Source organism: Pygocentrus nattereri, chromosome 22, assembly GCF_015220715.1.
Source record: "Pygocentrus nattereri isolate fPygNat1 chromosome 22, fPygNat1.pri, whole genome shotgun sequence".
Lineage (NCBI taxonomy): Eukaryota > Metazoa > Chordata > Actinopteri > Characiformes > Serrasalmidae > Pygocentrus > Pygocentrus nattereri.
In genome coordinates this window covers 6,199,035-6,224,549 of record NC_051232.1, presented here as the reverse complement: position 1 = coordinate 6,224,549, position 25,515 = coordinate 6,199,035, and the positions used below count along the sequence as shown (strand labels likewise).

At 40.4% G+C, this 25,515-nt stretch overlaps 1 protein-coding gene across 1 annotated transcript in view; it reads right to left on the bottom strand.

Moving 5' to 3' along the window:
- Positions 1-25,515, bottom strand: part of micu3a (mitochondrial calcium uptake family, member 3a) — a 60,924-nt gene that overhangs the window by 4,307 nt on the left and 31,102 nt on the right. The window contains exons 8-14 of the mRNA XM_017685053.2: positions 22,850-22,891; positions 20,588-20,686; positions 16,582-16,596; positions 13,392-13,486; positions 11,984-12,155; positions 8,990-8,998; positions 2,841-2,949 (exon numbers count right to left, since the gene is read on the bottom strand). Of these exons, the coding sequence (XP_017540542.1) occupies positions 2,841-2,949; positions 8,990-8,998; positions 11,984-12,155; positions 13,392-13,486; positions 16,582-16,596; positions 20,588-20,686; positions 22,850-22,891 (541 nt within the window). The remainder of the gene's footprint in view (positions 1-2,840; positions 2,950-8,989; positions 8,999-11,983; positions 12,156-13,391; positions 13,487-16,581; positions 16,597-20,587; positions 20,687-22,849; positions 22,892-25,515) is intronic.

The window sequence follows — 25,515 nt, the reverse complement described above, 5'->3', positions numbered from 1 at the left end:
GAGTTTTTAAGTTTAAAAGTTTCCTTTTTCACAACTGAACCTCCAGCATGTTTAGATTAATCGTAGATTAAGTGACCCTTATTAGTCCCACAACGGGGGCCTTCCACCTCCGCATTTAACCCACCCGTGAAGTGAAGCACTAGTGAATACACACACACTAGCCCTATCCACAGCTCCCAGGGAGCAATTGGGGGTTAGGTGTCTTGCTCAAGGGTACCTCAGTCATGTACTGTCAGCTCTGGGGATCGAACCGACAACCTTCCGGTTACAGGGCCAGTTCCCTGACCTCCAGCCCACAAACACCCCCAAATACATAGCAACTATCTTCTTGTACTACACACTTAACGATGGTTCTTAAAGGGTTCTTTACTAAAACCATTCTTCTTCTATATACAGTAGAACCATTTGCATTTATATATCTGTTGTATATGGTTCTGTATAGCACCAAAAAAAGGTTCTTCAATTGTTACCAGCTTGACATCCTAAGAATATCATAGCTGTTTTTGGTGCTATATAGAACCATTTTCAAAAGGCTCTTTAGAGAACCATAAACAACACATTCTCTATCAATCTGAAGAACCATTTCATCATGCAAAGAACCATATAAGCATAAAATGTTTCTACACCCTTAAAAAAGATGGTTCATCAAGGGTTCTTAGTAAAGACAATGGTTCTATAAAGAACCACGAACACTCAAAGAACCCTCTGCATGATTAAAGGGTTCTTGGCATTATGGACGTGTTCTGCAGATTGATGGAGAATGTGCTGTAGATGATTCTATAAACCTTTTTGTCTACTAAAGAACCCTTGAAGAACCATCTTTTGGTTCTTCTTTTGTATATATGAATATAAGAATCCTTTTATGTGCTATATAGAACCCTTTTCAAAAATGTTCTATATGGAACCATCTATAGCACATTCTGAAAAACCCTTTCATGATGCATGTTTGCGTGTTCATGGTTTCATGGCTTTCTACAGAACCATTTTCTTTACTAAAGAACCATCTTTTTTTTAAGTGTGTATGTAAAACTCCTGGCTCTTAATAGAACCATTCCCTCCATTAAAGAACCCTTGGAACACCATCCTTATTATAAGTGTATGTTATCGTTTTAGACTAATAAACAGCTCTTCCTTAAAGCTAAAGCTGATTTCGCTGATGTCGGATCCAAAAATAATGCTGAAATGGAGAAACCTTGACAGTTAGAACCTCATTTGTGAGGCGAAGATTAACTTCAGGGAGCTCAAAGTGGTCAACCATGTACTCAAATGACTTTGCTTTCCTGTTAACAGGCAGGTTTCTTCATGGAAATTAAGGTCAGTAGCGCAACGCTAGCGTCACTCTTACTTAAAGGGGCATTCTGGCCAAAATTCACAATGTAACCATCAACAAATCTGCCCTGAACGTGCCTGATCGCCTCCTACAGCCGAGCTCGAGTCTCCCGAGTGAGAAGAATAGGATGTATCTTGATGATGATGATGTATCTTGAAGGTGGAAGGAATGTTTACAAAAAAAAAAAAAAACAACTACAAGCAGGCCAGCTTTGAAGATCAGCACAAGGTCACTACTGCTAGGAAGCCAAATATCAGGTCTATTAGCATCTATGTCAATCAGTGGGTATGTTTATCGCTGCGGGAAGCGGGAAATGCATGCTGGGTATTGTAGTGAGAGGGCAACACAAAAAGATCCAAAATCGTGAATTGGAGGCAGAGGGATGCAGTGCTGTGCTAGAGAATATTACATAGCATGACAAGTAACGTTAGCTAAATGCTTTTTGTAGGCCAGAATGCACCTTTACGAGGGTCTTTCCAGGACCCTTGTGTTTATCATCATGTAAGATTTGAATTTGGGCTGAAGTCTAGCAGTAGAAAAGTCCCAAGCATTTCGGTACAATTAATATTGTTTGCCTTGTCAGTGGTTTGAAAAGTCACATGACGCGCTTTTGCTCTTTTGTGATTTTTTTGGGGAATGTTTCTAAACGGGTCGTTCTACAGAAACGTCCACTTCTCTGTCTCTCCACAGGAGTCACTGGTGTTACCGATCATCACCGTTGTTACACATAATGAAGGAAACGCCAGAGACGTTTTACTGAACGGCGGCTACAGAACATCAAACCACACGCCGTCAAGCGTGGAACGTCCACTAAAATATGGAATTGAATCCGTTTGTGTTCTGCTTTTTCACAGTGACCTCAGAATAAAGTCGGTCGCACCAGTGACGTCAGCTAAAAGCTTCATATGAGATCATGAGCTGAATGAGAGAATCTGTGAGAGCTGAGAGGCGCAGTGGACTCACCATGAGCTTTTCTCCACAGAACCTCAGAAAACAGGTCAAAGGAGGTCGACTGACGTCATCGGTGTGACTTTATTTCAAAATAAGAGTTTGTTTTTTTGTTACGCGGTCGCACCAGTGACACGGCTCCTGGGGAACTTTCATGATATATTTTATAATATTTACTTGCCATTTGTTTTCTGTGAAAATTCATATATTTCATATGCATGTACAGATTATTGTAGTTAAAATAACAGAAAAGCATGTTTTTCACTTCTGAGCCTTCACACATGACTGTGAGGACGAGCTCTTCTGTGGTGCTTGGAATTATTATAGATCATTTAAAATCCGACATTGCTAAATTGAGGCTCAAGAAGGTATAATTGTTAAAATAACTTGTTTTATTTTAAATTCTAAATAAATTGCAAGCCTATGTTTTCTTTTAAGTGTAATATGTCTGTAAACACTAGGGACACAAAAATGGACGGTTCTGTAGAACGACCCAAACACTGAGGACGAGTAACTTTATTAAACTACGGTTCTACGTGAACTAATACAAAACACGTAAAACCTTGTCCGATGGAACGGCTGGCGAAGTTGTACATCTGCATGGCGATGGCAAAGTCCTCCAGGTTGTTGAGGAACTGAAAGAAGGACCTGAACTCGTCGAACGTGATGCCCTGCAGGGAGAAGAGAAACATCGCTATGAGCACAAAGGGACAGCACAATAACGCTAAATGCTTTCAGAGACATCAGGTCAAACAAACAGAGCTCGGATGGGATGATGCCATACCCTCCCATTCCATAGCCGTTGATGCCATGGAATGGTTCCATTCAATTCCATGCAAGATCTTGGAGATTTGCTCGAGCTGACAGCTGCATTCAGCGCACCCTCCCGCAACTAAGAGTGGAAAACTATCTGAGTCCTTCAGCCTCACGTCATCCTTCAAGGATGTCGTCCTTAAAGGAGTCGATCAGCCAAGACATGCTTGCTTTTCTAGTGTATATATGGACCGTTCTACCAAATTAGTTCAAACAGTGATCCCACAATAAGAAAAGGCATTCAGACCTTATTTATAATATTATTATATTACGATTTATTCATGACATTAACTGATCTAGTAATACACTGAATATATACATAATCTTCATTTTATATTATATATTATATATATTCATAGGCTCCTTTCTATTGAATTTTTTAACCATTTTTTTCTGCTAAAGTGAAATTAAGATTCCAATTTAGCATGAGTTTAATTTTTAAGTAAAATATTTTATTAGAAAAAAATGTTGTGCCACGTTTTCAACAAGAGTTTTGTCTGTAGGCAGAGTCTTCATTTAGCCACACCCCTGCATTTTAGAGCTGGAAGTGAGGCTGCATCCCTGTCCCTTATGGCCACATAAATGGTGAGCAGTCAGATCCCATTGATTTGAAGTAAATGTGTCCCAAAGTCTGAAAATCTGTGAGGAACATTAAGAATTGTCACCGAAACACAGATTTTGTGCAACTTTAGGTGTTTAAATGAAAAATAATATGATTTTGTGTATTTACAGCTGTTCAAAGTTGTGTTTACTAGTCATGCACTGGCTAGCATGTTTGAGTTCTGCTCAAAATGTATGAGTTATAATGTTGAGTTGACGGGGAATTCCACCAATTTTTCAGTGGCTGAGATGTAAATGGAGTCACTCAGAGTGCTTTGGTGTGAAATGGTTGATTGTAGAGACTCAGTTGTCTTCACAGTGGTGGTGATGGGAACCAGGGGTCGCTATGACTACAAACCATTTTATTTACTATCCAAAACCACCAGTGAACCTACACGAGGTTTATATGTAAAATCGCCGCTATCTTGTCTCACAACTATCCTAAAACAGTGAGTCAGATGCCAAGCAGCGTAAATCCAGCGATTTCCTGTAGGAACTTTCTGTGAGGGAGCTTTTAGAGGTGGACGTCTGGTTCCCATCACCACCACTGTGAACGATTCTTCAAGTTTTTCTGGAACAGAGCACTGAGAGTACACCAAACCACCCTGAATGACTTGTATTACATCTCAGCCCTTTCATTTTGTAGAGTTTTTTGCAAAATCAGTGGACTTCTCCTTCAAGTCAACTCAAGTCTCTCCCTGTCCAGTGTTTGTTAGCAAAATTAGCCTCGTAGGTCCAGTGCTAAAGGAGCCAAATTGGGACACCAAACATGTCCTGGCTCAGTGAAATTACGTAAGATGTTTGCGATTTTTTTTTCACTGAACTCCTCCTTTAAGCAAAGCAGAGTTTGGCAGACATAAACAACAAAACTAACAGTGAATAATGTAACAAAAACCGAGATGAGATTGTCACAGAGAGATAGCGGCTACACAGAGCTTTAGATAGCAACATCAGAAGCAGAGAGACCCGTGCTAGCTGCCCGCGGCACGCTCTGTTCTCTGGGTGGATGTGAAGACGCTCTGCTTGGCTGCACGCTGTGACTGACGTGTGCTGTGAGGAAACCGCTGAGCTATTCGAGCCTCATTCAGACTAGTTCTGACACAGCGGCTAGCTCGGCTGAATACGAAAGGCCGAAGACAGGCGCTCTTAGATCATGGTCTGATTTAGTAATCTCTCCAAGAGATGACTCATAACACACACATCTGGACAGAAACGACGGCTATGATACATAAAGCACACGGTTGTGCCACGGTTTGAGGCAATGTCGACAATCCTTCCATCCAAAGGATGGTTAGCCTGTTAGCGCTGCAAAATTCTGTGGAGAATAAGCAGCAACCGCAACATGTTCGAGACTCAGCCCCGTTATTAGCAGCGATGACGTTCGGTTGATGAAGTATTGACGTAAAAGGGTCTGAATGCTAATGTTCATGCAGGTTTTAGTCTTTCTGATCACTATTTCACAGCATGAAAGAGAGTATGAATTGCTGAAACCTTTATAAAATGCACCCAAATTACTTTACATGCTCTGTAACTGAGCTATGCTCCATGCAGGCAGCTAACAGGCTAACAGGCTAGTTCAGTAATATTGAGGAACAGGCCTCAAATTCAGACCTTTTCAGAAGAGACATGGTAAACTTGCATATAATAAACTTGCATATAAAAAAAGAATAACGAACATGTTACTAAATATGTGCCTTTTACCAGCTTCACATGACCGTGTTCAAGCTAGAATTAGCTAGCATGTTAGCATGTTAGCACAGTAAATTAGCAATATTCTTTGCCAGTTTGCTACTTTCTTCAAACCATCTTGTTAGGTAAGCTCAAATAGACTTGCTGGTGTGGTTTCTAACACTGTGGCCCTAATAGCAAGAGGGCAGTGGTGGTTGGTGTAGTGTAGTGGGTAGTGGTTGGTGTAGTGTAGTGTAGTGGGTAGTGGTTGGTGTAGTGTAGTGGGTAGTGGTGGGTATAGTGTAGTGGGTAGTGGCTGGTGCAGTGTAGTGGGTAGTGGCTGATGCAGAGTAGTGGGGGATGTAGTGTAGTGGGTAGTGGCTGGTGCAGAGTAGTGGGTAGTGGTTGGTATAGTGTAGTGGGTAGTGGTTGGTGTAGAGTAGTGAGTAGTGGTTGGTGTTGTGTAGTGGGTAATGGTTGGTGTGGTGTAGTGAGTAGTGGTTAGTGTAGTGTAGTGGGTAGTGGCTGGTGTTGTGGGTAGTGGTTGGTGTAGAGTAGTGAGTAGTGGTTGGTGTAGTGTAGTGGGGGGTGTAGTGTAGTGGGTAGTGGTTGGTGTAGAGTAGTGAGTAGTGGTTGGTGTTGTGTAGTGGGTAACGGTTGGTGTAGTGTAGTTAGTAGTGGTTAGTGTAGTGGGTAGTGGCTGGTGCAGTGTATTGGGTAGTGGCTGATGCAGAGTAGAGGGTAGACTGCTGTAAATTGGGCTTCAATCCCCGCCTGGGTAAGCACCCTGCACTATACCAATAAGAGTCCTTGGGCAAGACTCCTAACATGACCTATGTACAACAACAACAAAAAAAGATCAAATTATAAGTCGTTCTGGATATGAGTAGCTGCCAAATGCCGTAAATGTAAATGGTTCTCCACTTGTATTTTGCTCTGTGTTTTCCAGGCGGCCCATCAGTGGTTAAGCAGAGTAATTCCATATACCATCGCTCTTATTGTAATCAGTCCAATTTGCTGATTTTTCTTATACTCTGTAAATTAGTTTAGTAAATAATTTTAATCCAGCTCAGTGTCAGCAACATGTTCTATGAAATCAATTTATATCAGGCCTAACCATTCTTTTTTTTTTCTCTCAGTTGTTTGTAATATTTGTCTTTTATTTTGTTTTTTTCCTAAAATAAAAGTCTGTGTGCATTTAAAATCTGTTTGGGGAGATTAAAAACTGAATGCAGGACAGTAATCTGGGTGGTCTGAGGGCGGACTGGCAGTGGCAAGCAGTCAGTGGGGTGCCGACCTTATCAAGCCAGCGGATCAATATATGCTCGCTGTCTGGGTACAGTGTACTACTATAAAACTGGTTCGTTTAGGCATACAGTTAGCACCGTGCTAATTGGAAGGGCATTTGTTTTCATTACTCGTTAGCTACATTAGTAGCTCATAGTTCCAGTGCACAACTCAAAAAAAAAAAAAAACTTTAGACATCAAACACGTTAGATTGACCTTCTAGCTCATGCTGCAGAGTTGAATGCTAGCAGGGAACCAGCTATTATGCACATTAGATCTTGCTAACTTCCCTCTGCAGCAAATTTGTTACTAAACTTCTTAGCATTTTGGGTGTGTTTGCGCTGGGAGAGCCCAACAGTCTCCGTTATAAGCTGCGATACTAAGCCTATCAGAAGAGCTATGATTTAGAACCTCCTCCATGAGATCCTGAGTGAAAGACTGACGGAGAGTCTATTCAGTACCACTGTGGGACCTGCAGTCTGTTGGTGGGGCCTCCAGGAGGCCTCCAAAACCTGATCCCTCCTACACCCAGTATAAAAGTATAGAGCAGGAGAGGCCTGTGGCAGGGCACTCAGGCGTAGAGTTACAACTGCCATGCAAGTGGAGACTGCAGAACAATCGCCATTCAGGCTCTAGCACAAGTTCTACTGCAGTGAGATGGTAGTGGTACCTGTCTTCTCCAAGAACTGGAAGAGTTAACTAAAAAGTAACATGCTAAAGACCCTTTTATAGAACAGTTGGTTCCGGCCACGCAAGCTGATTGGTTGAGTGGTGTTCTAACTGTGCTGTTATAAACACTGTATCGCTCCGCTGAGACGCTGTTGCCAAGGAACGACTTTGACAGATGTAGGAGACGCTCAAGCCGTTTGAAGGTTTTTACTTCTCACTTTGCCACAAACAGAAAACGGACACTGTTAAGATCACATTTGACCGACAGCCGATTTGGTCAGACTCTGAAGACGAGACGACACTAAATTCCCAAACTCTCGGTCGGTCTGTGTGGAGCTGGAGAACGAACTGCCGGCTGGGCAGAGAGTGGGCGGAGCTCAGTACTCTGACGTAGCAACAAGCTGCTGGTTAAGGAGCTATAATCTGGAGGAAAGAACTGAACATTAAAACATATTAAACATCGTTCACGGCCAGTTTATTCATTTATTACTGTATTTATTTAGCTGTTGTATAAAACCAATAGAACACTCGAGGAGTGTGTCATCACCAATAACATCACAGCTGTGATTATCCAAGGCGACCAAATCACAGCTGTGATGTGATTTCGCGATGACACACTCCCTCTCGGGTTCTCACAGCATGCATGCACTTCCAGTTTGAACTCTTTGTTTAGGTGGTGATAGAAGCCCTTTTAGAGCAGGACGAGCTTGTAATCTGTGCATGATTTGACTGGACAAATCATACAGGATAAAGGATTTGTGTTATTTCACCAAATTACCTCAACTAGCCCGGATCGAAACACACCAACGTTGATGCGACAGGCGCCACGTTGTGCGGGTAAGTGGCATCTAGACTAGCATTAGGCTAGTAAAGTAGGTGACTTACCTAATGCCACCCAATAAGACAGAAAATGCCTTGCCTCGTGAGAGGTAATTTCCAAATATTTCTATTTATTTATATTCTGCTCCTAATTTGGTCATCAGCAAAAATGTCAGAGTTCAGTAGTCCTGAACTATTTTGTCCTGAACTTAAGGATGAAAGAATTCAGTCAAATAAAGCTCCAATTAGCTGTTAGCCTTGTGTACAGGCCGCAAAAAAGAACAAAAAAGGAGGTGCTGTTTTCTGTTACCTGGTTTTGTTATCACATTACTGTGATGTTAATTGAAGCAGCACTTCTATTATTTTGGGAGCTTCGAGTTCAGCAAATTCTAGAAGGTATATTCGGTATATTCTAGGATTATTACTAAATTACTGATGTTGCAAATTAAAATCATGTATCTCAACAGTGACCACTCAAATTACACCCCCTCCTCAGGTAAAACTAATCCAGCTCCAATAGGGCTTTAGTAATGTTTGGCCTGTAACGTATGTGCAGACACATGCTGTTCTTCTGGACAGTGGTCAGCATTGAGAAAAGAGCTGCTAAAAAGTGATGAGTGAAGACAACAGTCATTTTTTTTCTTCTACAGATATTATATTCCATCCTAGTCGCTCCATATTGTCCAGCAGAGGAGCAGCATTTAAACCTGATAGTGTACAGATATTATGTTAATTCATGCTATGATGGTTTGCGATCACTCCATGTTACCCAGCCGAGGAACATGTGTAGATAGGAAAATGACAAAAACGAAGGATGAAAGGGTAAAACGGTTCGGCGTGTCGTTGGGGACAAACCTCAGGTCTCTTTCCAAGCATGAAACAGAAACAGAAAGCATTCACCATAAGCTACAATGCATAATACTTTTCCTGTATGTAAGTGTAGTTTTTTTTGTATCATATTTTTACTGCTGGAACAAAATCTCAAAAATAGTAAATTTACAGGAGACGGCAGAGCATTCTTTACCCCCTCAAATTAAGTTGTGTCCAATTTTCATCTGATACATGATGCTACTAAGCTGGGAGGTTGAAGAGTAGCATATGCTTCCTCTGAGAAACGCGAAGCTCTACCTCATCTTTTCACTCTGCTAACAGTGTCACTGGACAGCTCAACACACTTGGAGGAGAACACTAACTGCTAATGCTGTTCAATGCTGCTCATGTTGGCTGGTATTGCACGGAGTGATGGGTGGAGAAGGACGACCATCCTATCCACCCACGACAGATACTTTGACAGTTGCTTACACAGTTGCACCACTTGGGTGGCCAGCGTTCTTTACTTTTAATGTGTCAGTATGGCCACCAGAGGTCTCACTCCCCAGAGTACTAGCCTTGTCCCCACCAAACCACCTGTGCCTAATTTCTGTAATCAGCCACAGCTTAAATATTCCTCTCTTTCAGCCAAACAGTGTGAAGTATTGCCAGTTCTCTTGCGTCTGCATACTGAGCATTTTTGGAATAACTACCTGTATTGTGTTTCTGACTCTGCCTGGACTTCTTGGATTTTTGCCTTTGCCTTTTGCCCCTGTGTTTTGGATGGACTTTTTTTTTGACCTGTTTTTTTTATGCCTTTTGACCATGAGTTTTGGATTACCCCTTTAACTTTTAAACCTGCACATGGATCCTTCTTCAGTTTCCAAGTCTGATGTGTCACAGTAAGTTAATATAACAAGCCATTTTTGGCCCATTTCTTTTGGCCCTATACAAAGATACACAGGGAGATTCACTCGAAAGAGGCCCCGAATATTCTGTTGTAACTCACGTTAGGATGAAGCAATCTGGACCAGGAAATATACTACATACTTTGAGGTATGTGTAATCAACTGCATTACATATGATGCTAGAAGTGATCTCAGTTTTCTTCCAGACACATGAAGGGGTACGGGGGTCTGCACCTGGAAGTTGCAAACGAAGGTTAAACGTTGCGATGACTGTCTGGCGCCTACCTCATCGCTCTGACGCAGGGGCATCCCAGCTTGTTCAAAGCTCCATATACTGAGGAGCACATGGCATATAGTTTGGTTCAGATAGCTGCATCCTAGTGTGTTATTACAGAATATTCAGGGCCTCTTTCGAGTGAATCATCCTGTATTTTGCTCCAACAGCAAGTTTGTCAAATGATTGAGGCCGCTAAACTTTTTTGAGATTACACACATATTAAGGTACGATTACTATTCATATATATATATATATATATATATATATATATATATATATATATATATATATATATATATATATATATATATATATATATATATATGTATATATGTGTATGTATATGTGTGTGTGTGCAAAAGTTAAGGCACCCATTATTTTAGAGTTTTTTCTTGTCCAATATGTTATGTGTAAATATAAATAAAGAGAAAATATGCAGACAATACCAGGGTTATTTCCTCTAAAGCATGTGTCATTTGACTGGGGATGCTTTTGACTGTATGCTAACAACCTTAACAAAATGTATTTGTTGTTGCTTGATTGTAACTGGAAATGTAAAGGATTTAGAGTTTTTTAAAATCATTTTTTTAACTAGTTTTCTTCATTCATATACATACACAGTTCAGTAGTAAGCATGTTTAAGCAGTTCTGGAGGTTAAGATCCACATCAATGAAAGTCTTATCAAATTACCCACTAACACTCTTTCATAAAGAACAGAGGAACTGGGCCAAACATGTCAGTTTGCACCAAAACATGCACTTCCCTGAGAAGAAACTGCTAATGTCTGGCTCTCCAATCACTAGAGTGGCACTTATCTGAGCTGAACATGATACTACAGGGGCAGCAGCCTGTCAATCACTGGCCAGCGTTTCAGAACAGAACAAAGGAAAAGAGTGGAATCAGGGAGCAGAGGTGACAGGAAGAGATGTAAGATTACACTACGGCTTACAAGCTGATGTTACAAACAACACACACACTCTGCTGATGGAGCAGTGGTGCGTTCAGGTGTGAAGAGTGTGTGGATGTTCAGGGCTGGAGGAGGAAGAACAGAGTAGGAAGAGTGTGGAAGAAGGATTCAGCTGAGTAAAATAAGGGCAGAATATTACCGTGATATATCATCCATATCATCTCACAGCAATAGCTGTTGATAATTACTAGTGCTGTGAAAAAGCCCAACCTTCATTTATCTAAATTCCAGTCAAAACAGCAAGTAAGCCTAAGTTCTTCATTGTTCAGGAGACGTTTCTGAGGAGACTGTATGTAAGATAATCCACTTGCATAGGGAAGTTTACAAAACTGGAGAAAAATGATTAAAAGCTACAGAGAAAATGAGCCTCCTAACAACCACCTGGAAGACCTTGTCAACACCAAAACTGCCCCCATCAGAGAAAAAGCACACAGCTTCCATCTTTGAGAGAGAAGAGAAAATCTAGCTGCTTCAGATCTGAAAACATCCACAGGTGTTTCTGTCCAGCCTTCCACTGTGAGAAGACCACTCAGCGCTATGGGTCTGAAAGGACGTGTAGCTGTTTGAGAAGAACCTCACTGAGAAAAGGTGATGGACATATCAAACAAAGAAGCTGAACAATGGACTGACCACCCCAGAGTCCAGACCTCAACACCACTGAATGGGTTTAATTCAGAAAATGATCAACCAACTTCTGAGACTCTGGAGGTGTGTCTGCAGATTTACTTGAAGAGCTGAAAGTGAGTCTCCTAAAAAGAATGGAAGCTGTGAATGGCTAGACCTCTTCCCCCTCCATGTCTACCCTTGCAGGCACACAATGCCACCTGAGGTACAGAAGTAGTGTTGATTATTTGTGAAAAAAGACGAACAGTGAAAATAAATGTACCTTTTCATCAGGTATGCTCTGTCGCACGTTCTCCAGGTAGCTACGGATGTCCTCCACGTTGGTGTAGCGCAGGAGGATCCGGGCGAAGTCTTCCTCGCTGATGGTGGTCATGCCTTTAGAGTAAGTCAGAAATTCTATTTCCAACACCTCAGTCTGGAGGTTATCCATAAACCTGAGAGAGAGGAAGAGACAGAAGACAGACGTTCCTTTTGTAAGCTAAATTTATCATCACACACATGCACATATTTCTAAGGCTTGGAATGACATGTCCTTGTTCTTTTGTTGTTTTATACATTAATTAATAACCTGCACTATATGGTCAAAATTATGTGAACAGCTGACCATCGCACCTATATGAGCTCGCTGGGCGTCCCATTCCAAAACCATGAGCATCGATATAGTTACCCCCCCCCCTTTGCGGCTATAACTGCCTCCACTGTTCTTGGAAGCTTTGGGTGTGTTTGTGCAAATTTGTATCCATTCACTCAAAAGAGCATTTGTGACATCAGGCTGATGTTGGATGAGAAGGCCTGGCTCACAATTAATCCCAAAGGTGTTCAGTGGGGTTGTAGTCAGGGCTCTGTGCAGGCCACTGGAGTTCCTCCTCACCAAACTCATCAAACCATGTGTTTATGGAGCTCGCTTTGCACAGGGGCTCAGTCATGCTGGAACTAATCCATCACTGGATTAGTTAGTCCCCTTAGGGACTAAGGGGCCCAAACCCTGAAAAACAGCCCCAGTTCATTATACCTCCTCCACCAAACTATACTAATGGCACTATGCATTTGGGTAGGGAGTATTCTCCTGGCAACTGCCATATCCAGATTCATCTATCAGACTGATAGATAGTGAAGAGTGAGTGAACATTGAGAACATATCTGTTGTTCCGGAGTCCAGTGATGACAAAACTTTACACCATTCCAGTCGACGCTTGGCATTGAGCATAGTGCTCTTAGGCTTGTGGGCAGCTGCTCAGCTATGAAAACCCACATATTTTAACACATTTATACTCAACACTAAACATTTTAGATGTTTTGTTCAAGCATTTTGCTAACAAGAATAAAGATAATATTGTACTATAATTTTTAACATTTATGTTAACTGTAAAAGAGTAATTCTGGACAAAATTTGTCTTTTTGGCAACAGTATGTCAAAATATTGACCTTTTGATGTAGAAATAATTACTTCTTGACTTACTAACTGAGAAGTTGAGAAGAAAATGTAGTTTTGAGAGAAGTCAAATTGTTAACATGGTGCCACACTATATAAGCCTTTTTTTACTGTAAACTACATACTGCCAGAAAGAGAAAACAAAAAATTTCATAGATTTTCTTCTAGTTATAACGAATGGCTTTCGTAAGTTTCATATTACTACAGTAATATATACAGTAAGAATAGTGTCACGCACCTGTAGAAGTCATCAAAAGTTAACTCCGCCTTCCCCTTCTTCCCGAAGAAGTGCACCAGCAGCGTCGTGTCGATCGTCATGCTGTCATCTGTGCGCTGTGATTGGTCAGACAGGGCGAAGGGGGCGGGACAAGACACAGAGCAAAGCATTGACTGACAAAACCACAGTTAAGCATAATGAGGCTGTGAATCAAAGGCCGCAGAGCCGTCCACAGTGCCAGCCAGGGCTGCTTCAGTCAGCGCATTGCTTTGTATATCTTAACAGAAATCGAGTTTGAGCAGCTCCTGCAGCAGATAGAGCGATCTTTATACCAGCAACATTGGATGAAAACAGAATTGAGAGCCAGCCCAACGTGTGTGAAAAGGCAGGGCCCGACCGATGTAATCATTTTGTGTCTGATACCGATATTAGGTAGCTAAAAATTGTGATAAAATGTATCAGCCAATACGTCCAATTTCATATGGTCAAACATGAAAATAATAGTTTTAGTTACTAATATGACTATCAATTGTCAAATTTCGTAAAAACTCAACAATGAACAATAAAAACACAATCAATTGAAGAACACAGGCACTGATGAACCTAGAAAGAAGGCTAGAAATGCACACCATCGTGTGCAAAAGTTTTGGCACCCCATGCACATTTTAATACATAAGTACAGTTATCTGTTGTACTACATAAGTACGATATCTGCTGAATTTAATATGCTACAGCACATTTTTTATTTAGTTTTACTTTTTTTTGCAACATGTTCAACTCAACGAATAAACCAAAATTGTGCAATACAATTAGCAAAAAACGGCTTATTTGAGCATGTTCTTTTTAGATGTTCAACTTATTTTCACATAGAAAATCCACAAAACGTGTCATTTGACTCTCGGTGCCTAAACTTTTGCATACAACCATAGCACTAAAAAGTCATTATCGATGCTTTGTTGGCAGGATTTTCACCGATATCAATAATAGCCTGCATATCAGCAGATTTAATTTTCCAAGCGATATATCGGTCAGTCCCTAGTATAAAGATCGACGGGCCAGTGAGGCACATTCAGAGACAGACAGACCACCACAGTGCAACAAATGCCAACAAATAGACAGACAAATGCACACACAGACATGCCTCAAGTAAAATCTGGACAGACAGACAGACAGACACGGAGACGGAGACGGACGACAAGCCGAGAGAGGCACATTGAGGCGTAACAGGCCATGCATTTCCAAGCCGACAGAACTGCAGCACAGTATAGATTCCACCTTTTTCCTACTGCAGACAGAATCTTCCTCTTTTGTGTCTAATTCTTCTTCCTCCTTTCTCTCTCCTTCTTTTGTCTCTGTACGCTTATCTGTCCCATTCACTGTATACTGTCGAATACTGAAGATCAGCTACTTTCTATTCAGATGTTTTTAAGATTTCAGTACAGCAACAATGGTTTATTTTTTATTTTTGTGTGTTTTTAAATATTTCTGAGAATTGGGCAGCCTTAAGAAGTATGTTAGAGCTAGTATAGTGTCATTTTATTATGCTATTTAAATTTAATTCCATAATTAACTGCATGACTATATATTACATTTACATTCAAGTAAAATTTACACATTGTGGCCTTTTTCTGCACATTTTAGTGCACAATTTCTATATATACATCCATATTTAATTTCTATATATAAAAATATATGCAGCTTTTTAACTTACAAATGTGAGCTAATTTGAAATTGAGTTAATTGAACGTGTAATATTAACTTAACAGAAGTAAAATAGAAATTGTTAAATTAGTATTGCAAGTTCAAAGAACTCAGAATTTCAAGCTAACCCAGTTACTTTGTTGAGCTTAAAGTTGACTATTTATTTATTTTTAAGGTGTAATATACTGAAAATAATTTTAAAAAGCATAATATAAAATATTCCATCCTTTTATAGCAGAATTTGCAGAAGTGTGTTCTCTGTAAAGGCAGTTATCTTATTTTCACGTAAAACAGTCACTTGGCACCAAAACTTTTGCATACGGCTGTATCTTCATTAGCCTCTGAAATACAGAGACTGTACGAAGTGTATGTGACTTGACTATCTTGCTTCAAACTGAGTGCTACAATAAACGTTATAAACTTTGTCTTTTTTAAAGATATTTGTATGCCAACTCATTATTTGCTGAAAATCCAACATGTTTCCACAGTAAAGTACTTCAAATCTTTCAGAATTTGGTATTTATTACTGATATTTTAGTACAATTTGTGCAACTAGCTAGGAGTCTTAAAATAATAAAGCTTTTGCAAAGCACAATTTATTTTACATTTATGTCTGTAATTCAATACAATAATCAATGTTTGTAAAAATCTGGCTGATAACTTTTTTTTTTTTTTTTTTAGTACTTGATAAATCAGAAATCATTATTACTTTATGCTCATGACCTACTTCGAAAAATACTTCTCTTATATAATTGATAAAACCCAAAATTTTAAATGATCAGGTGTGCTTCATTGTGGTGATATAGAGCGTCAAAGTTGCTGTAATGTACTGAAAAAAAAGAAAGAAATTCTAGATTTTCTACAAGCCATAAAATGGAAACATACACTGCTGTATCTATTTTGGTAATTGAACTCATGTCAAACCAAAGATATATCTGTACCTCAAATCAATATTTTTCAATTTATGACTTAGCAAAATTTACGATTTCACTAATTTTAAGGAAAAAAAGGCTTCTTAAAGCTTTTACATCTCGAAAAATAAAGATACAAGCCCAAAATTCTGTACACAGTCTATTGGAAATAGTAACATTATTTTCTGAAAAGGTTAAGCAAAATGGACATGGTCAGTTGACAGGCCTTTGGTGATTTCTTACTGACATTTTTCACTTTTGATAAAGTTTATCCACTTGGTTCAATGAGCTCCCAAAACGACAATAAAATTTCAATATATTTATATTTTACTTCTAAGAGTTGAAGAGCATGCAAAAATGTGTCATAAGACACAAAAGAGTCTACAGTACATTACTAAGATAATAATCAAAAGGCTGGAATAATAAAAAAAAGGCTGGAAACAAATGGACTGATAGAGGAAAGGTCCAGCTAGGCCCTGGCCCTCATAAGCAGCCTGTCATGCCAAACGTATGTAGAACCAGGCAAGAACTTCTCACTGCTTCAAGAGCTTTCTGTGCATTCAAGCCAACAAGAGCTTCAGTTCATGCCTCTGCTATACCTCCAGATTAAAATCCTATCCACGGAGAAACCATTTCAAGCATTAAAAAAGTTACAAAGAGAGAAAAGAATGGTTCTGTTTGATGGCTTGAACCCTCGCAGGACTCAGACAGAAACAGTGCACAGGAACAGATGGTGTTTAGTGTGAGAACGTCCGTCGAGAAAAGTGCCTTGAACAGTAACAGCCAGCACAGACTACCTTTCAAAAGCACGGACTCGCTGTTCAGGAGTGAAATGTTTTCAGTGATATAAATGTCATTTGGCTGCACATAAATGCATAGAATTATGATAACATGACAGTCCTGGACAACTTTATGATGAACATAGGTGTAGATGAATCTAAAATGATGGAGAAAGCTCTAGAACATCAATAAAATTCTAAAATAATATACACAAAGTTTTAATAAAATCAATATCCAGAATGAAGTTTTAATAAAAACATTTTATCCAGAATGAAATTCTAATTATTGTCCAGAATAAAATTCTATCCATCTAGTTTTAAGAAAATTCATATCCAGAATGAGGTTCTAATGAAATGATCTAGAATGAAATTTCAATCAAAGTAATATCTAGAATGAAGTTTTACTAAAATAATGTGCAGAATGAATTCGAATAAAAATGACATTCACAATTAAGTTTTAATTAAACATTAATATCCAGAATGAAGTTTTGATAAAAGTAACATCCAGAATGAAGTTCTAAGAAAAATGATAACCAAAATGATGCTCTAATAAAGTTCTATTAAAAGTGACATCCAAAATTAAGTTTGAATAAAATTCATATCCAGATTGAAACTGCAATAAAACTAACACCCTAAAACTGTAATAGCATTATTATATAAGCAATTAATAAAGTTATGATAATGTGCATGTTCAGAATGCCTGGTATTCCAAAACCTGTGATCAAATCTCAAGGTACATAACTTGACAAAATATGAATGTGATCAGTCAATAACCGTATGTAGTGTATCGTTTAGGACCTGTCTCTTGTTCCTAAAGTGCTATTAAAATTTGACAGATATGATAAGTGGTTCCACGCCTTTGAGCAGCACAGTACCTTAAACAGCACTATGTCTATAAAAGCTAATTAAAGCACGCTGTTTGGAATGGCTCTACTCAGCGGCCAGACGAAGGCTCTCTGGAACTGTAAACGCTGCCAAATGGTCTTTTTACAGTCGTGTTTCTCCCTTAAAGACTTAATGGCTAAATTAATCAGAGTCTCTGCGTCCCTCAGCAGACAACACGGACTTCCCTCTCTATTCATTCAGCCGTGTCTGTCTCTCTTTTTTTCACATCCCTCCGTCTCCCGGAAAAGTGACGTCCCCGGCATTATGTCACAGTTCCTGGAAACCATTAGTGTGAAGTCATAATCACATGATCACCAGAAGCCACGCCCATGAGTGGCGGAGACAGCGGCCTGGGGGGTTTTCAAGGCTTTGATCTCAACGCACAGGTGAAAAACAGTGATTAGCGATTCCAGCCTCTACAATGAGTAAGACATGTCCACTTGGACACTTGCACATATGCACAGATACCCAGACACTCCTCCCACCTCACGCCCATTCATTAGCCACTCACAAACATGTGCAAATAGCCTTCAGTAACTGCTGTGTCATTTAAAACACCAGAGCCTGCTTTATTATTCCTTTCTCTCTCTTATATATACACACTCATGCTCATTGTGAGTAACTGACTGGGTAAATAAAGAGCAGATGTACCGCTCTGCTGTGCCGTTAGACTGGACTTTGCTCTCAAATTGCTATTAGTGTTCATATTGCACACATTAAGAGAAAGTTTCAAATGTGTTTGTTTTACTTTTCTTGCATAAAATGGGCCTGACAACTAAAATCAAACAATTTTTGAAAAATAATACATGTAGAGGTCCTTTTTGGAGTATGTTGCCTTAAGGGAACATTGTGCAAAAATGGAAAGAAATGATACACGAAACTGGATTCTTTGGGTATTTGGAATGAAATGTAGTAATGACACATATTGATAATGCAATATATTCGTATTGCAGTTATTTGCTACATATTACAACCACAAAATACTTTGCAATATATAACACTTTACAAAATCTGTTCGATAAACAGAGCTAGGACTGAGAGAGGACTGAGAAACGTGGGAGATATGGGGGTGGTGAAAAGTTAATCACAGGAAACGAAAGGTAGAATTTTATAGGGTTTTAGATTAGAAGTAGGTGGTGTTTCGGACATGGTCTTCCTCCCAGCCTGTAGCTATTTCATAACTCCACATTTTGAAGCCCTAGTTAGAACCTTGGAAAACGTCCTTTGTGAAATTAAGACAGTAATTCACTTGCAAATGAAGTCACAATTACGGGTAGACAAGATGGCATATGGTGCAAGACTGACCGAACACAAGGATTACACATAAAACTACAAAGCAACATAGACATCATCAAATTACAAGTACAATGATACCCTGAATTCCAAAAAGCAGTTCTAGGTCCTTCCATGGGACTGCCACATTGGTGCAAACTCTGGGATCCAACAAGAGGGTAAAAACTGAGGAATGGAGAAGATAAAAACAAATGGATGATGAATGGAAGAGCAGAAGAGAGAGGTGTGAAAAGAAGGAAGTGAGTAAAAAGGCTACTGGTGCTGAAGGCCCAGGACACTATATAGATTGTAGCTTTTCCTGCCCTAACATGCTTGATTCAACTCAACGGAGGGTTTTCCTGAGCTGAATCAGGTGCGTTTCCCAACCTAGTCCTAATGGACTTCCAGTTAGTCCATATTTTTGTCCTCTCTCAACTCCCAACCCACCTTCACTAAGCAATAAAGAGTTGGAGTCATGGTACGAGAGTGGTGGGAGCTGGGGCAGAGGGTCCACCAAGGTTCTGGGAGCTTCTGAGGAACTTAAGCGGTCCATGATGTTTTTGAACAAGAACTGTGCTGTTCTTTCTCTTCCTGTGTTGCGGTTCTACTGCACTGTAGGAACCACAAACATAAACTAAAATAACAGAAGAGATGCAAACCAGGCAATGGTTCTTCCAGTGGAAATGTGCCTAAAAGTCCCTGGGAACCTAAAAACGTTCCTAGTTCCTGCGGTAAACGTACCTAATGTGAACCGTTATTTGAGTACAAGGCAAAAGTACAGCAACACAGCAAATGCGGAGGCAGAGATCAAAGTTATTTTCTTTTGTTGTTTTGCTTTGTGTAGAATAGATGCGCAGATGTTGATGAGGACATGCTAGAAATGCTCGCACATCTTGATCGGCCCACTTTAATCTCTAGATGTCCATTCTTGCCTACTCTGTGTCTACTTCTCAAGTTCTTCATTGCTTGTTTTTGTCAGATAAGAGGCTTTTGTGACGCTTTTAATCAGCCAGCAAAGCTTAGTATTGCAGGCTCCACCCCAACAGTTCTGGGTCCACAGAAAAGGATCTATTCTGCAGTAAGATCTAAAGAGTTTCTTAGATCTATGGCCCAGAAACTAAAATTGGCCTTGGTTCCCCCAGTGGAAGTATGTCTAAAGGCCAGTTTCACCATTATCACCATGGACACTTCCATTCAGCCCAAGCTAAAACTAAGCTTAATCCATGTCTGGGAAATGGGCCCGAGAAGTTCCATAATTCCTGAAAAGGTTCATTGTTCCTATGGTAAAAACATCCCTAATGTTCAATATGGAGGTCCCTAAGGACTTGGTTGGGAACCACCATGTTAGGATAGGAATCATCAGGTGTCCCAACCCTGGTCCTAGAGCACCTCTGCCCAGCACAATGTAATGATTTCCCAGTTTTAACATACCAGTTTCAATTCAGGAAGGGCTTGCCAAAAAGCTGATTCATTGGATCTGATTTGTTAGGACAGGTTAGGCGACAAAATATGCCAGTCAAAGGTACTACAGGACAAGGCTTAGGAACCACTTCACACCACTGTGCGTCCTCCAGGAGCTGGTTCACATCCATGACACATGGAATCGAGGGATAAATGAAAAAATAAGTGAGGGATGAGAGTGTGTTGGGACAGAGGGCTGAAGCTGTACCTCTGCCAGGTCAGAAAAGAGGGCTTGGCTGGCGCCCCGTCTCAACATGTCCCAGTAGCTCCGCGCCACAAACTCCTCTTGGCTGTCTTTTTTCATCGCCTGCGGAAGGTTCGGCATCACAGGGACAGCTGTTAGCGAGTTAGCATGGCTAGCCATGTGCTCAAAAGAAGAAACGGATGCATAAAACAAAGGGAAAAAAGAAGAGGGACTGTTAGTTTTATGCTAATCAAGGTTAGATGAGATTTATTAAAGATGTTTTGTGTTGTTAGATTCATCGGCTAAGGAGCCTTCAGGCAAAAGGATTCTCATCGGCATCAACTGTCATCAACTTTTAAAGTGGCATCTGTCAAAGTGGTTCATTAATGTAATCCATTTTTCAGGCAATTTCAAGTTGTAGGTTAATTTGGATGAAATATGTCCCACTTGAAACTGGACTAATTATCAACATGAAGCTAATGAGTTTTGCCCCACTGGAGCAAATGTGAAACGATCAACATGAAACTAATGTGTTTTTCAGTAGCCCAGCAGGCGGACTCCTCTTTCGTTTACTCCCATCGCCATGATCTTACAATGCTAGAAGAATTTTAATTGGGATTCCTCACAATGGTCAGATCTGTGCAGAATGCCAAACAGTTTCACTGTGTCTTTCACTTACATGCACCTTTCTTTTTGTATCCCTGTTCCCCTAGACACCCTCCCTCTCCTCTCCCCTCCCTTTCCCCCTGGAAGCCACTTTGTCCAAACATCACAGAGGGACCACCAGCTCAGCTTCTGTCTGTGTATGTGTGTGTGAGGAAAGGTCACAGAGTCAGTCTAAGTGCTTTGAAAGACTCTCGGTGCTGTTGGTGCTGGCTCAATAGAAAACACATTTGCAGCCACAATTCCTTTCAGTCCATCTCCACTTAGAATCAGTCAAACCCAACCCCCTCAGCTCCGCCACCCACCCGCAGATGAAGTTTGCAACGGACTTGTTACCGTTAAAAAAAAAATCAATCGGAATCAAATTACCTAGGTTTGGTTGAAACTTTTATTTGACCCTGGAGGTCAAGTCTCCCTGCGCCACTTGTGGTTACCAGTCCCAAAGGCTGTCTCTTTTCACTGTTTACACATTTGCGTCCCATGCCTGGTTTGCACCGTACATCTGTACCATTGCCATGTATCAGTGCACTATGCTACATTTTGCAATGGTGCCCTATCCCGAGGGTTCCCAACCTCTTTAAAGGTGCCGACCGAACCACAGCCCATTATAGTTTTCGTGGTTTGCTTGGGGAGCACAAATCGATGATCTCTTGGTGAACAGCTAGCCTAGGATTTGCCATTTGTTTCCTATGGTGAAGTAATCGGTTGGCTTCACAGCTTCATTTGTTACCTTCTCTTTGTTACCACACACACAGTGGACTTGAAGCAGTGGTGATCATCCCAGTGCTGATGAAACTGTATTTTATGTAGCGGCATACATCATATTCTTATCCTGGTATTGTTTTCATTCTTGTCTTCACTGGGTTTGTTGGGCTTCTTGCTCTGATGGCAAGAATAAACCTTAAATAAAAAAAAAATAAAGCATTATAACGTTAACTACAATAAATATCCCTTTTGTAAATTTTGGGCAATGGCGGGATCTCTGTAATTGTATGTAACGTGGGGTTTTTGTAATGCAGGTTGTGCTTCGGACCCCTAAATGGATAAATCCATCGGCTGTGAGCGCGCTGAAAGAGTATTCAAGAGAAAACTCAGGTGAAGGACATTCGAGGACATACGTGAATTGTCTACTACTGTTCTGTTTCATATCTTCATCAGCATATTGCTGCTTTTGTATCTGAGGCCTAAACATCAAGCCAGACCTCGTGTGTGTGTGTGTGTGTGTGTGTGTATGATAGTAATACATAAAAATGTATGACATGTTCAGAAAAACTACCGTGAAATTTGACCCAATACTTCTTTTATATTATTTCAGGCTTTTGAGGTTGACTAGCAACAACGTACAGACACTGCCAGTGTCAAATAACCCACGGCTTTGTACAGGTCTGCGCTTCGGTTGGTTGGGAACCTCCGTTCTATCCGCACTATTAATTTTATAGCATTACATTACATTACAGCTTTACATTACAGGTTACTGCAGTACAAATCAGACCGGGGACGCAGATCAGGTAGTGATACTCTAATGCACTCCCTATTCTTTTCCCACCACATCCCCCCCAAATTTCACATCTAACACAGAGGCCAGAGGTCAAAGGGCTCAGGGTTGGCCAGGGTGATACATACGCTGTTGACGGGGGCAACCTGATATCCATAGAGCTGCATGCTCTACACACACGGACGAGAGGCCACAGTGTTCGGAGAGGTGGAAGAAGAGGAAGAGAAGGGAGGAAGGAGAGGAACAGGTTAGAACATGCAAGGAGAGAAAGTGGCTAAACAAGACAAGGAAAACATTTACACTTCTTCTCTTTCAGAGACCCCCTACGGTGCTTCTCAGGTAGAATGAATTCAGCCTAATGGGACAAACCACTGCCTTTATTACCACACTGTCTTGTCAAGACCCTTGATGGATTTATTAGGCAAATAGAACGGAATGGGGCTGGGTTTCCCCAAAAGCATCTTGCCACAAATATTATTCTTAAGAGCAATCATCACCCTGAATACTCTCTCTACCAATTTATATGATTTTAACACTAAAATGCTTTTGGGAAACTGGGCCTTAGTTTGGACGTCTGGTAGAAGGTTTTCACTGATACTCAGATCTGACTTTGTAAATGGCCTATCCATGCTCCAGGGGGTAACCCTCAGGGCCTTTTATGCCTTCAGGGAAGGTCAGATGATTTCTGAGAACAGAAAAAAACAAGTCTGTAGTTGTTTGTTCATTTTTATTCAATAGAATTGTAATGTTTATTGTATTTAAACTCATCAGTGACTGTAGTAATGGGTGGCCCTGTGTTGAAGTAATGAGGTAGGCACCAGACAGCTAATCTGCCCTCTCTATTGCTTGCCAATACCTTCAGGAACATGGATCAACACGTTGAAATGTGTCTGGCAGAAACCGGAGATCACTTCCAGCATCATATGTAATATAATCAATTATACATACCTCAAGATTTGTAGCGTAATTTTTTGTTTCAGATTGCATCGTCCTAATGGAAGTTACAACAGAATAGTCGGGGCCTCTTTCAAATTAATCTGGCTGTAGTATCTGTGTACTACTTAAAACATCCGAAGCCCGTAAAATACATTTTGTTTGTTTTATCTGGAGTTTACACCAAGCATTAACTTATATTGTACGTTGGATGTATCAGTTTTATAGTAACTCTTTCATTAAAGAGTCTTGTCGGAGCTTCTGCTGCTGCTTTCCACTCCTAACAACTAACAGAAACTTGGTTAAACTACGGCTTGTATTAACAGTTAGTGACATATGTAGAACTTCCAGAAGGCCTTTTCTCACATTAGTGTATTTACTGTATCATGGTGATGGAACTCAGTATGTGTAGCCGTTTAAATACAATAGGTCTAAACCTTCTCTGAAGACCTCAGAAGGCCCTGAGGGTTCCCCATTGAATTTCTAATTAGGTTGAATGGAATGGGCATAATGAATTCACTAAAATGCACTTTTCTGAAGCGTTACAAGGCCAAACAGCATTTTTATAGCAGACTGTGGCTAATATATCGCAGATAGTAATCCTCTGTGTGTTGGCTGGATTGCTAGCACGCTTAAAATAACAGTGAAAATATTCACTCTTCATTCAGCGAACCACAATGGCACTGATGTTGGTTACCATGGCAAAAAAATATACACACACAGCAAAAAGGGTATTTCTCTCACTGTAAAAAAAAAAAAAAAAAAAGTCATTTGGGATTTATATCAGTTTAAACAACATTCCTCAGTCAAAGTAGAAAAAACATCAGTCTGTTCAGTGTGTGCGAAGTTAATGCTGCAGAACTCTACTGGTCCCTTTTATCTCCTCCTCAGAGCCTCTTGTTTACATGGTCCTACACCATCTGCTCATGAGAGATGTCATCCATCCATGAAATACTGGAGGACTGCAGCCATTCTGGATCCTTGATGCACAAAACACATTATACTCCTCTGGACTCTTGGCTCTGAATGCTCAAGCAAACCAACATCTCATACATATAGGATCTAAACAGCAAATGACTTGTGTCAGCGAACGACTCAACGCATCATCTAAAAAGACCATAATGGTGCATTAATAAAGTCAGAAAACTGTCACCGATTCGTAACCACCGGTTCTTGGGGTGGCATTCAGCAACTGATAGTTTCACCATGTTAGGGGTGGGCCGTATCCACGAGTTTCATACCTTCAAACCATCTCCAAATATTCCTGTATTATGGTCTTCTAAGGGGGAGAGGCATAAAACGTCACAAGTGACATTAAAGGCCGTCTCGTCCTGTATCAGTCCTGCTTTTATGCCATCTTATCCTGCATTATGTCAAACTCGGAAATGACCAGAAATTGTTGTTGGCTTCCATGGTGACCAAATAAGCCAGCACAGTGCAGTTTTCAAGCTTTCATTCAGTAAACGTCAAACACTCTATCTAACATTCGCTAAACAGTGCTGCTAACCAGGAGAGAGGAGCTGGTTAGCATTAGCTTAGCTAGCATGATATGTTTGATTCTGTCTAACTGAAGTTCAGATAGCAATAGCTCAAATCTGAGGGAGTTAAGTCAAACAGCTGGTGCTGAAGGGGCCAAAAAGTGAAATGAAACCTGTTTTATGGTGTTTGGATCTTTAGCCTGATTGGCTAACTTATTAGCTTAGCAAGCGGTGCTGCACACCACAGTACAGGTTTGATTCTGATTAACTGCTGCTCTGCTGACACAAGCGTATATAATAAAACCTACTGCCTGGAGACTAAAAGAGAAGCGACTGTTGCTGGAATGACAGAAATCGAACCTGTTGTGGTCTATGGGGCTGTA